Source organism: Chrysemys picta, chromosome 7 (genome assembly GCF_011386835.1).
Source record: "Chrysemys picta bellii isolate R12L10 chromosome 7, ASM1138683v2, whole genome shotgun sequence".
Taxonomy (NCBI): domain Eukaryota; kingdom Metazoa; phylum Chordata; order Testudines; family Emydidae; genus Chrysemys; species Chrysemys picta.
Window position 1 is genome coordinate 61,835,980 of NC_088797.1, and position 13,233 is coordinate 61,849,212.

At 41.9% G+C, this 13,233-nt stretch overlaps 1 protein-coding gene across 4 annotated transcripts in view; it reads right to left on the reverse strand.

Moving 5' to 3' along the window:
- The window catches only part of ERCC6 (ERCC excision repair 6, chromatin remodeling factor), a 92,591-nt gene that overhangs the window by 11,393 nt on the left and 67,965 nt on the right, over positions 1-13,233 (reverse strand). For 2 of the 4 annotated variants that reach the window (XM_008173062.4, XM_042856117.2), the window contains 7 exons: positions 11,538-11,657; positions 9,193-9,287; positions 6,477-6,622; positions 5,668-6,393; positions 4,860-5,061; positions 3,477-3,555; positions 524-3,007 (listed from right to left, as the gene is read on the reverse strand). In XM_008173062.4, coding sequence (XP_008171284.2) covers positions 2,576-3,007; positions 3,477-3,555; positions 4,860-5,061; positions 5,668-6,393; positions 6,477-6,622; positions 9,193-9,287; positions 11,538-11,657 — 1,800 coding nt within the window. In that variant the 3' untranslated portion in view covers positions 524-2,575. Of the gene's footprint in view, positions 1-523; positions 3,008-3,476; positions 3,556-4,859; positions 5,062-5,667; positions 6,394-6,476; positions 6,623-9,192; positions 9,288-11,537; positions 11,658-13,233 lie in introns of those variants that run through there. The other 2 variants (XM_065551624.1, XM_042856118.2) reach the window with 2 other exon arrangements.

Here is a 13,233-nt window from a genome sequence, read left to right on the forward strand (position 1 = left end):
CATTCTGGGTGTTGCAACCCAGTGTGCAAGGTCACAGCACCATTCAGGTTTGATCCATCCGCCCCTCAAGCTCCAAACCAGAGTGGCGCTTGAAGCCTTTTTTAATTTAAATTGATTTTAATAACTTTGTATTAAACTACCATGTATTCAGCTCCTGTTGCTAGAGTTTCAAGTTCAACTGAGTGAAAATCATTTTTGGTGGTTCTCTCAAACACACAAAGTCCAAGGACAGTGACTACAGACACAATCATAAGTACAAAGTCTTATCTGTACTACAAGTTTTAACAACACAATAAGTAAAGTTAGACTTACCCATGCATATAGAAATCCTGCAAAAACCCATGCAACAACTAAGACTACAGTTATACTCACATCCGCAAAGATATTCTAAGGTCTGATGGACCTCTCAATAGATGATCACAATGATTTCTGCTGGAGTTTCCAGTGGAGTCTTCCCATCTTTACCCAACCAGAAAGCCTTATATAACTCAACCCCAAAAAACTGGAAGTCTCTTAGAAAAAGTTTGTTTTTACTACTGACATTTTATTAAATTCATAAAAGTTGAGGAATTATAAAAGCATGTACAGCTCCTTTTACATCATGAACACATCAGAGGAGAGAGCTATAAACTTTCCTCCCTCTAATATAGGAAATATGCCTTTAAGAATGAAAGCAGTATGTGATATAGGGCACTCAAACCCTTTGTTAAGCACCAGAGATAAACACTTAATTCCTGCAGTTTCAATCAAAATCAGTGTACAAACAACTTGAAAGGGAACTGGAAAAAAATGTTTGGTTTTGTCCTTTTACCGTTCTTTCATGGTGCATGAAGTCAGACTCAACATTTTGAAATATCAGCTCTTTGGTTCCCTCTCTTCACTGGAAGTCCTTGGCAAGTTTAGAGACTGTCATAATAGCCTGCAACCTGAACTGCGGCAATCCCTCCTCCAAACTGAGTGTGGAGGGGATGCCAGTTCTTGGCCAGTCGGACTCAGCAGCCTCTCTCATTCCTTTGTGCTGAAACTCAAGCGTGGCATCACTATTCAGGTAATGGAGTTCCACTAAGGATCTTTCAACAAAGAGAGGGAAGCAAGAACCCAGTATTTCTAGGCTAATACACAAGCAGAGGAAAGCCTGTTTGGAATAAACTCAAGAGCCGTCTTTCTAAATCACACTGGAGCAGGAAAGTAAAACACTTTATTCTTGCTTCACCATTCACCTTTAAGTTTTGCTTGTACTTGCAGCTTAATCGTTAGTTAATAGAAATTGCTTATTACTAATGTACTCAGATAAAACTCTGCAGCTGATCATCTTTGCCCCTCTCCCTATAAGGGGAGCCACTGACTACATTTGGTTATTCCTAGTTTAAATTATACAATAATGTTTTAGCTGTGCTGCAAAGGAATGCAATTTTCTCATTTTGGCATTGAGCTGTATCACTTTTCCATTAAAATCTATCTCTGTAGCATACTGGCATCTTGCAGAGAGACTCAAGGTGGCAGTGGTGGAAATAAAAGTCAGGTTGACTACAGTGAATCCAGTTCTTTCTTCCTCTAAAGGAAATTCATGTTCATTTAGTGCTGGTTTGGAAGCTATGGAGATTGAAGTTTTCTTTTTATCCACAGAACAGGTACAACAAGGAAATCTTCCCCATACACCACAAATGTGCCTCAGCCCTGACCCAAAAGGACCATGCCAGCAGTGTGAGGGCAGTTCATTCTCCATGGCTAGTTCAGTTCTTGGTCAAGACTGAAAACAGGTCACAATTAGAACCAATTTTGGTGAGATTGTTTGTGATGTTACAGAGGCCATAGATGGCAACTACCAATTACCCACTACTAGACTTACTTGTTACTATCACCTTGGTTTCAATGGGACTCTTCATGGTAGTAAGTATTACACCAGGCAAGTGCTTTGGGACTTGGCAGGATTTGAATTGGTGATTTAAAGGTAAAAGTATTCTATAACCTGTTACCAATCTGCTGACATCCAGATGCTCTGCCTGGCTCTCTATTTTTGCAACTCTACAAACAAATTTTCAACACTGATGAAAGTCTCTCACAATGATTCTTGATACTGTGTTGGTACAAGTTACCTTTTTATACCCACCTAAACTGTTCATTATTAATGCTTCTGTTCATTGGTGTAATGTGCACCCCATTGTGACCAGTCAAGTAACATACAGAAAATTAGAAAAAAAATGAACTTCACAGAAATTGGATGAAAATCTGAAAACATGACAAAATCCATGGCTCTTATTGCAATAAAACGTTAATACACCTGTTCCACAGCCCATCTACATTAAGATTTTTTTAAAAGAAAAGGTGCTGCTATTTTGTATTGTTTCAATTGTGAGGTAGATGCCACTTTTTATATATAAATAGAGTAAATAGGAAGTTGGTCAGTTATGTCTCCAGTGAAACATTCTTAAGTGCTGCACCAGGTACAGTACAAGTCAGTGATTAAAATATTTACACAAAATGAAACAGAACCCTCCAGTTTAAAAGATGAATAGAAAGTCTTATGGAGCAGAGTTTTGGCCAAGCACACACAGATGCACTCCTAGTCAAAGGGTCAACGGAATTCTGGCTTTAGTTTCCAGACACCTTCACCATTTGGGCTTCTATGGAAAGTACAAAGATTTCTCAGAAGTTCTCTGAACACACAAGACTGTGCTGCTGACAGCTTGGATTCAAACTCCTGCAGTATCTCCTGAGTACTAGCCTCTCCGTCCACATGAGCCTGGAATGCTATAAAGTTTCGTACATCCACTAGCAATTCGTCATGTTCCGTCGAAGTTGGGAGTGGAGCAGAAGCCTGAAGATTCTCATCACTGTCATTCTCCATCCTCTGCGGTAAAATAAGGTGGTTTCTGGCCCTCATCTTAGCTAACAAAGATGATGAATCTAGTGCACTGGATGATGATTCTCCTGCTTCGAGTTTCCCGTCAAAATGTACACTGGAAACATTTTTCTTTACCTTCTCTTTCCTTATTATATCAGCATCCTGCAAATAAACACAGACACTATAGGAAAAGTTGGAGTCTGAGATCCATGGAACCTATTCTTAGTGAATTTGCCTGCTATTCAGGCTTACACAAAAACAAAACTAACCAACCTCAACAAACTGTAGGAGTTAATTATGTAAATTAAAACATGTCAGAGTCAATGTGTGCTAACTTCACAACTTGAATACGTATTTCAGTTGTTGGGAAGCTAAAAATAAAAACCTCTACTCTTGAACCAGAGTGAGCACAGCAAGATGAAATGAAAGACTGGTGCAACTGATTAAATTGAACTTGATTCTTTTTCAAACTGCAAGATCAAATCCTAAAACTTTTGGAATTCTACATACAGAGTATGGTAATTATTTATGAGACATATATCCTAAATAGCAAAAGTCAAGCTACAATGTTTCAACTAAATCAGCGAATACTCATGGAAAAAATAAAGTAGTACCAGTTCTTGTGCTTTACCTTGCATCTCTTTCCAGGAGATGTAGTGCAGGAATTTGGGACAAGCAAAGTAGGGTTCCTTTTCTGACCAAACCTACTCCTAAAAAACATGCAAGAGGAGTAATTTATTACAATATCTCTCCTAAATATACATTGTGACACTTTGTAGGATACTTTGGTTGAATTACTGTTGTAACCCTCTCCAAGTATCGTGGGATCTTATCACCCCTTTAGTGATCAATGATAAGAATTTCTTAGAATTTACAGACCGAGGGGTTCTCATATACAGGATGCAATTGTCACTATCAGAGGCCCAAGAGCAGTAGGAAGCTGTATACTAGTACACAAGACAATTTACATTTATATACGCCTTTCATTCCAAAGTAGTCTACAACTTCACCCACCTCTAGTGTAAAATGTAGCAGCAGTTTAACATGGCAACACCACACATGAGGTTGAGATGGGAAGTGAAGACTTCCTGTATTCAATTGAAACTGCAAGGGGACTTTTAGATAGCACCATATAATCTGACATTCACTCTAGGATCTGACACCCAGGCTAACATGGAATGTGACACAGGATCCTAAGGCTATGAGAGCTCAGGACCTTGGTTTTATGTCCCATTGGAAGATGGTGGGGCAGATCCTGGCACCCACTCCATCCCCTCTATGCCATTCTAGTGGTGCAAAGGGCACAGGAAATTAAGTTACAAAGTCAGCCAATAGGTTACTTGTACCTGACACCTTCCCACCCACTGCAATGCAATAAGTATTCTGGAAGGGGGGCATGGCCAGAGAGCACTGCCCTCCTCCCCGGAATGGCAGAATGGCCCCTAGAAGGCTGCTCTGACTTGTGCTGGTTGCCGAATTTGCCCCAGCTGTACCTAGGAAAGGTACACATATGTTCCCCTTCCGAGGTGTGCAGAGCTAGCCAAGGCACACCTAGGGATCTCATCCAGTAACTCGGACAGCACAGCATCTGTAGCACCTTGCAGGTTTCCCATCCAGGTACTGATCCAGCTTGAAGCTGGCTTAGTTTGAACGATCACAACCCCAAAATGGTACTTTGGTTAATATGGACCCTTCATTCATTCTAATTATATCTTCATATCTTCTCAACTATATGTGATGAGAGGTAACATTTTCAAAAGTGTCTAAGGGACTTAGGGGTTTAACTCCCATTTTCAAAAGTGTCTTAGGCACCTAAGTAAGCTAATATGGGAAAATGGGACTTAAGTGCTTTTGAAAATTTTATCCGAGAGCGAATATTTCAATACAATTCCTGTAACCAGCCCTGTATCTCATTTATAGTTTTTGAAGTAAATCCAGAGCAAATAACCAGCACAAAAAGCAGACGATGTTAAAGGCTCCCTCTCTGGAGAAGCCATGTGGGTACTCATCTTACTTTAGTCCGGATGGTGCCCCAGTCAGACCACTGTTGCCTGTCCAGGTTGGCACACCAGAAGCTGCTCCTAAACATCGCTGTCGGGAGATCTTTAAGGCTCTCAAAGCATCCTGGGCCACTCGGGTTGCCTCTGCTTCCACTAGCACATAATCTGGATTTGAAGCCTCCATAATAGCATCATGCTTCATCACACTGTGTACTCCTAGCAGAGTACGTACAACGGGGAGGAGGAGGAGGAAAGAATGTGTAAGAATTAAGCAGTGAACTTTTAAAAAAACCTTAATTCATTTTTACACTGACAGTGGAAACAGTCAACATTTCAATACATCCATTTATAACAGAGATTCCTATTATATCAAGTGAACCGAACTAACTTGCAATATAATAAACCACTTCTATTGCCGTTAGAGCGTCAAAATTCATTCATTCATACTGGAACTCCCAGTTGTCAGTGCAAATTAGTAAGGTTCCATTGTATTGCTAGATGTAGGCTAAATCCATTTGGGCAACTTTATCTTCAGTGAAACTCCTAGTTAAGTGAAACTCAGTTACCTCCCTCGGCACCAGTGTTCCCCACCATACTGCTGTCCACTTATTACCTTTGGCCAAAGAGACCTGTGGCTGTTTTCACTATATGAAGATTAAATTACAAATATTTTCAACAAATCATTTACATTAAAGAAAATGTTTAAAAGTCATCTATCGTATTGTAGCTGCTAGCAATTACAATAATGGAAACCCACTTGTGCAGATTTTTCTATACTTTTTCCTAGCCTGGCATTGTTGCGCAAATCAATAAAAAGGTTACCTGATTTTTTGAAAAGTCTCTCCAAGACATAATCATCATTCTTCTTTTGTTCTTCCTCCTCCTCTTGGTTGTCCTTTCTGTATTGCTTTTGTTTCACCAAATATGGGATGCGCTCCCCTTCAAATCTGGCACCTTTGCGATGTTTTGGCTTTTTAGAGTTACTCTTGTGGCCCTCAAGTGTCAGCATATCCATACTGTGTTTAGTTTTTGAGGTGCGTTTGTGAGGATTATTACCTAGTTGTCCATCTTCAAAGTTACCATTCTGTTTCCGCTGGGAGCTCTCTGTCTCACATTTGAGACCATGTCCGCTCTCAATACTTACAGTAGATGCCCCACGCATTTCATCAAATGATGCAGAGTTTGAACATTCCACATTCTCTGAAGTCCATGCATTCCTTGGCAGTGCTTGGAATACAGACCCCTCAGCTGTTTTCAAACTTTTCTCCTCATCTTTAATCAGTGAAGCTATGTTATTTGTAGCTTGTGTACCATCTTTCGCAGAACCGTTTTGGTTGAAAGTTTCCAAGTTTCCTTTGGTTTCTCTAACTGGCTCTATTGTTTTAGAAGAATTCATTAAATGGCCTGTCGAGGAAGAACGTGTTGGCTTGTCATATTTAGGCAAGTTGTGCTCCTTAAGATGCAGTTCACCTTTGGAAGCACCATCAGCTGGCTTTTTAAGTTTCCGTTTTAATTGGCGTTTCGGGGCTTGAACATCTGAACCAGTACCTGATATAGGTATGAAGTTAAATAATAATAAACATTTTGCATACTCTTGTACAAAACAGTTTAGGTAAAACGATTTCATGTACCTGCAAAAATAGCACTAGTTTCTGTCCCTTGAGACCCATCTGGGCTGGTCAGAGTGAAAAGTTCGTAAAGATCGTTGGATTTGAAAAAGCGCCTTTGTTTTGGGTCTTTCAACACTCTGTTTGTTAAAAACTGTTTGAAGATTTGTCTGGAAAAATATTAAATAAAATTGTATTGCTGGCATGAAACAATGTCTAGCTATGTTTAAGTACTGAATACAGTGCTCAAGCAGAAAACTTTATCATCATGAATTTTACCCTGCAGAACAATTAAGTGGTGGGAAGATGATGTTTGTTTTACAAAGACAATCTGAGTTAGTAACTTTTAAACAACCCACTAAATTGTTAACCATAAGAATTTATTGCATTTCAGCAATCCCATAGCACACGAGGTACCCACCATCCTGAAGTGTCCTATGAGACTTCATTTATTCTAAGTAGTAAATAACTTCACAGCTAGAGGGTTTTTTGTACATTAAAACTGGAAACCCAGCATATGTATACCACACAACCATCAGGAAGCAATGTGAAAGAAGAGGGCGAGATTGTCGAAGTGATGAAGTTTAAATGGTATGATGTTGGTTAGAGAGGCCACAAATCACATAGGCAGTGCAGCAGCACAGAGCCCGACTGTCTGCTGGTGTGGGCTGGACTACCCCACAGGGCTGGAGGAAGACGAAGAGCCCATCCAGAGGGACTGGGAGGAACAGAGTCTGCGGGAACTAAGCTGCCAGAACACTCCATTCAGTATGGTAGATCTAGGCTTCTGTTTAGCATTAGTCCACCCCTGCAGTTAGGCCCTGTTTGTACTACTGTATTCAATGGCAAGCTATTAATACTCTTTTCCCGTCCACAGTAGGCATGGCCTAATAGGATTGTAAAATAGTTCTCAAAACCATTCCCCCTTGTCCACACCAAAGTTTTCAACATAGTTAGTCCCTTGTCAACACTGTGCAGGGAAACTGTGTTACAGCCCTGTTAGCAAAATCTGTGTTCAAAGACAGATCTCATTAACATGGTTTTGAACTATAGCATAATGTAATAATAATTATAATAATTCTTATTTAGCAGAGGATTTCAAAGGCATTTACAATAATCGATTAAGCTTCAAAAACCCCTATGAGATTGGTCAGTATTACTGCCATTTCACAGATGGGGAAACAGAGGCAAAGAGAAATAAAGTTGCTTGCTCAAGGCTCAGAGTGAGTCCATCACAGCTCTCTGAAAAGAACTGAATTTCTGATGGCTGTTCTAACCCTTAGATCAGACCCCACTTCCTTTGTGTGGTCAGGGTTAGTCAAACTGAACCAATGTTTGTCAGTGGGAAGCGAGCCAAATAGCAGCGGAAGCCTTGTGTCTGTGTGGTGAGGCAAATAGCAAATGCTCTCCATAAGTGAGGTATTGGATTATTTAGAGCTTTTCATTTATCTGCCTTTTGAAAGAGGATGTTCCCATTGTGAAGAGAAATGTACATCCAAATGACGTCAAAGTACCTAAGTACACTCATTTGGAGTTCACATTAATGGAGTGATTACAATAACTGAATGGTGAAGCAAACTAAAAAGTAGTTTTGATTTAGAAGTGTATACGTTTTAAGGGGTTTGTATGCATTTTAAACATACATCTAATATTAACCAGTTCTTCATGGGGACTTATTCATTTTGATATTTGTAAAATTAATAATTTGGGGATAGAAGCAAAACTATAAAGTCTGGTGAGTAGTTATTCTGTTTTTTATACTATGTATCACATATCACGCATAATACTAGAAATCTTATTGATTTCAGACTATATACCTGCAATAGCACTCCCAGGTAAATATCAGGTTTTGGCAGGTAATGGAAAAGAAAATAATTTAAAACGCATTTATTTTATAACATTGAAATTGGTTCTATGCTGACAGCTGTGTGGTGTACCACTGCATTCTGTAAACTTGTACTCATTCAACTACCTCAGTGTCAGTACACAACTCTGTTGACAATGCATCAGAATTAGTATACTCCAGCTCACTTGTTTATGGCTGCAATGGCTACGCACGGCTAAGAGAAATAAAAAAAGCAGTAGCCTTCCTTTTGTAATGAAAGTAATCTGATCTGACTGAATAAACATAGGGAATAGATCTGTTAAGAGATTATTTTTAATAGCAGTGGGTTATTTACTTATGCTTAAGGTCCATTTCAATTTTTCTACAGCATTCTCCTTGTTTAGAATAAGAAAATACTTGCAGAGTCCTATTTAGAATACTAAATGGTGTAACTCGTTATGATTTACTAAATATACAAGGGGCTTGCTATAAGGGGCAAAAATGAAGAATGATTTAAGCATGTGCTTAATTTTGCTTACGTGGATAATCCCATAGAAATTAATTGCATAGGTGTGGCCCAGCGCAATGTGTCCTGGATTAGGACTCAGGACTCCTGTGTTCTATTATTTGCTCTGCCATTGGCCTACTGGGTGACCTTGGGGGAAGTCATTCACCTCTGTTCCTCAGTTTCTCTATCTATAAAGTAGAGATAATCATACCGACCTCCTTTAAATTGCTATGAGAACTACAGATAAACACACTCTGGAAGAGATAGGTATTATTATTACTACTATTATTGCTACTCATTTGAGTAAAGTTGCAGTCATGATTACATTTTTGCAGGATAGGACAAGTCACTCCAACCGTTCCTCCTCCAGCACAGTTCAGTTATCAATGAATATTGGTCCTACTGACCTGTGGTAAATCTTCTCTTCAATAGTACCTGCAGTAAGGAGCCTGTAAACAGTCACCTGTTTCTTCTGGCCTATTCTCCAAGCACGCTCTCGAGCCTACAGCATAAAGATGTGTTAAGCAGACCCACCCTCTGGAAGCAAAGGGTTGTATTCACAGGGAGCTATTGATACTACTATGTATTTTAAATCTACTTTGAAAATTTAACAAATAGTTCAAGAGATTATAATGATCACATTTCTACACTGATAGGAAATGAAAACAATTCCATATGGGCCAGCTTCCTAGAAAGATAAGACTCTAGTAACCATATCTACAAATCTATGTAAAATTTCAACAAGAAAGGAACCAGCATGTGATCTAACCATGTTTTCCCATGGATAAACTTATCCCCAAGAAAGATCCATTTCAGAAATCAATTGTTCTTTATACATGTGCATCCCAACAGTTTTTTCCTCCTCCACAATTTACCTTGAAACTTGAAGGTCTTACAAAATATATCCTATACAGAACAACTCAGGTCACCCAGACCATCTGTGAAGGGAGTTTCATAGGGCTGTGCTGATGGTCTAGTGGAGCTACATTTTTTCTCCTTTTTCAGAGGGGTAAGTCCCTAACTTGCATTTAAAGATATCCACAGAGAGATTGAATGTATTTCCCCCACACCATATGAACATGCATGCATTCTGAGAACAAAAGTACTGCAGAGTAATTTTATTTAGAAATGTGGCTATTTTACACAAAGCCCAACTCTTTCAGAAAGAAAGTTGCAGTGTATAAAATATAATCTCAACATCTAATGGCTTTACATGGCTTAATTTACAATCAAATAGGAAACTACCATGCTGACATGGATGTTTTTAAATGATGAATTTAGGGAATGCAGCCCCCATCAGAACACATGAGAAAGCAGAGGAATTTCAAAGTACCGTATATACTCGTTCATAAGCCGAATATTTTTAGTAAAAAAGGGAAGCACCAGAGAAGGGGGTTGGGTTATGAACGGGTTATGAACGGGTATAGAGAGGGAGAGGTGGGACACAGCCCCTCCCCCCAACAGAGGCAGCACAGCCAGCAGAGCCAGAAGGGAAGAGGCGGAGCCAGAGTGTCTCCACTTCTGGCCACGCTGCTCTTCCCCCAGCCTCCAAAGCAGCTCCAGCTCCAGGGCTGGCAGGCTGCAGCCGTGCTGCTCGGCCCCGTCCCCCAGAGCAGGTTGTGGCCGCGCCCCCCAGCCACCCGGCCAGAGCACGCTGCAGCTGTGCTGCCTGGCCCAGCCCGCTGGAACATGCTGTGGCCGTGCCACCCGGGTCTGGCCCGCCGGAGCAGGCTGTGGCCACGCTGCCCAGCCTGCTGGAGCAGCTCCACCCAGGCCAGAGACATCCTCCCCTAGCCCTCCCCAGATAAGGTGGGAAGGGATGGGATGATGAGAGGGTGGGGGTCCCGGGCTAGGGGTGGGGTCAGGTGGGGGTGGTCACAGGGGGTTACTCCCCTGACTCCCAGCTTCTTCCCCTCCCCCACCAAATTTCCTCACCAGTTGCTGTCCCAGCCCGTCAGGGTAAGCAGCTGGCGCGCCGGGACACTTTTGTTTACTTAGGTTTACCTCTGTGCCTGCGGAGGCGAGGTAAACAAACCATCTCGGCCCACCAGCGGCTTATCCTGATGGCCCGTGAGCCAAAGTTTGCTGACCCCTGAATTATAGGGTTGGCTTATGAACGGGTCATAAAATGTTTCCATTTTTACTTATCCATCTTGCAGGGTTTGGCTTATAAACGAACTGGCTTATGATAGAGTATATACGGTAGTTTTGGATGTGTGGGCTACCTTAATATTTGGCCAAAAACCATGTTCAGATTAATAAAAAGTAGAATTTACCTTTTAAAACAATGTTAAAGTCCCTGCAGCTTCACGCATTGAAATGGGACCAGAATTCCCAAAGACCTACTGCATATCATTAGATAAGAGAACTTCCTCAGATGTACATGGCATAATGGCAACTTCCACTGAGAGACCATTCCCAGCTAGAGAGAGATTCAGATAGCAGTCGGTGCTGTTCTGAACATTTATCGTTCATTCATTCTGCTTATTAAATAAATTTCTAAGGTGTTCTGGTTAGGTACTGCAGTTTATATTTAAAGGGAAAAAAGGGACATAGCAGTTCCCCTGCCATGCGAGATTGTGAAAGCTACAGAAAAGAACACTGAAATCTTTCAAACACCTGCAATGCTGAAATAGAAGCAGCATAACACTGATCTCTCACCAGTTATTTAAAATAATTTAGATTACCTCTTTCAATCCTCATTTTTATTTTAAACTTAGCTGTTAAATGATACATTCTGAGCCAAAAATACCTGTGTGTCTGTACTGGGATTCCAATCAGGGTCATAGATGATAACTCTGTCAGCACCTGTCAGATTGACGCCAATACCACCTACTCGTGTTGTAAGAAGAAAAACAAAGATGGACGTATCCTGTAATACAAGCAACACAAGATAGGATTTAGCAAACACCCCCAGCTAGAATGTCTGAAGTAGTGATGCTCTTGTCACGTTATTTTCTTGGATGTATTATGCACTTTTTTATGTAAAGAAAAGGGGGTTAATTTAGTTTCAACATGTACTATAGAAGTGAAGACCACCATTAATAATCCAGAGACCCAGAATCCAATCACAACAGACAAGTTATTCCATAATTGCCCACCACAGGGTTTACTGCACCTTCCTCTGAAGTGGCTGGTGCTGGTCCCTACTGGAGAAAGGATATTGGATTAGATTGCTCATGGAGCTGATCCAGTCTGCCAGTTCCTATGTTCCTAAATTAAAGGTGCTATGGAAGCAGGAAATATTTCCTCTCCAGGACTTCTGGATCCAGTTTACAAGTCAAATTATTATTTTTTCAAATGGTTACCTATCTGTCTTAGGGTGTTATAATATCATTCATCACCATTGCATCTGAGCACCTTCCATGTAAAATGGATGGGCAATATTGAAGCCCTTAATGGACTTTTCCTATTTTAAGGTTAAAAATCTCAACCTCCAGTTGGCTTTATTGTCTGTTGGTTTGTTTCAGGCCTTTTAATTAATTTTTTGCAGGGGGAAGGGCAGCTGGAAGGGGGTATCTGTGTACTCTTTTTTTTTTTTTTTTAAAGGAAAGGAAGGTTTTGCAATGTTTACTAAAGATGATCACACTCGGACTGAGTACATGCCCATTGGTCACTAGATACATACCTGAAGCGGCTGCCTCCTTCTGCTGCTTGTGCTACTATGGCTATATTCTATTTTTAGCATGCTAGCTCTAATTGAGCCAGCGTGAGTATGTCTCCTCGAGCTGGGAATCACCCCCCCAAGCTCAAAGTGTAGACATACCTTAGTGAGGAGCAGTGTTCTAACTTTTCCCTCCCATGTGTGGAATGAATTTTATTATGTGCACCAACATGGAAGTGATATGTGACACATCACCTTCACATCGGTGCACATAAAATTCATGTGGAGGGTGGGGACAAGGGGTTTGGAGTTTGGGAGGGGGCTCAGGGCTGGGGCAGAGGGTTGGGGTGCAGGGGTGAGAGTGTTCCGGCTGGTGGTGCAGGCTCTGGGGTGGGGCCAGGGATGAGGGGTTTGGGGTGTAGGAGGGTGCTCTGGGGCTACGGCGGGGAGAGAGGACTCCCCCCAGCCCTCTCTCCCCACAGCAGCACCCGGGCTGTGTGTGGGGTGGGGTGGGGGGAGAGGTGCCTCTCCCTGACACGGCAGCTCTGGGGCTGGGGCCGCAGGATAGGCACCCTCCCCTGGCTCCTGCATGTCTGGCCGGGGCTAGGTTCAGGGAGGGGCATCCCAGCCACGAAAGGTCTGGGCTGGGGCTGGGCCCGGGCCGCCTGGGTTTGCACCGCACTGCCCTGGCCGCGTTCTGGCCAGGCCACGCTGCCCCAGCCGTGGCTGGGTTCAGGCTGGAGCAGGGATGCCCCGGCAGGTTTGGGCTGTGGCATAGTTGGGGCCGGGGAGGCTGTCCCGGCTGTGGCAGGTTGGGGGCTGGGCTAGGCTGGGGCCGGGTGCC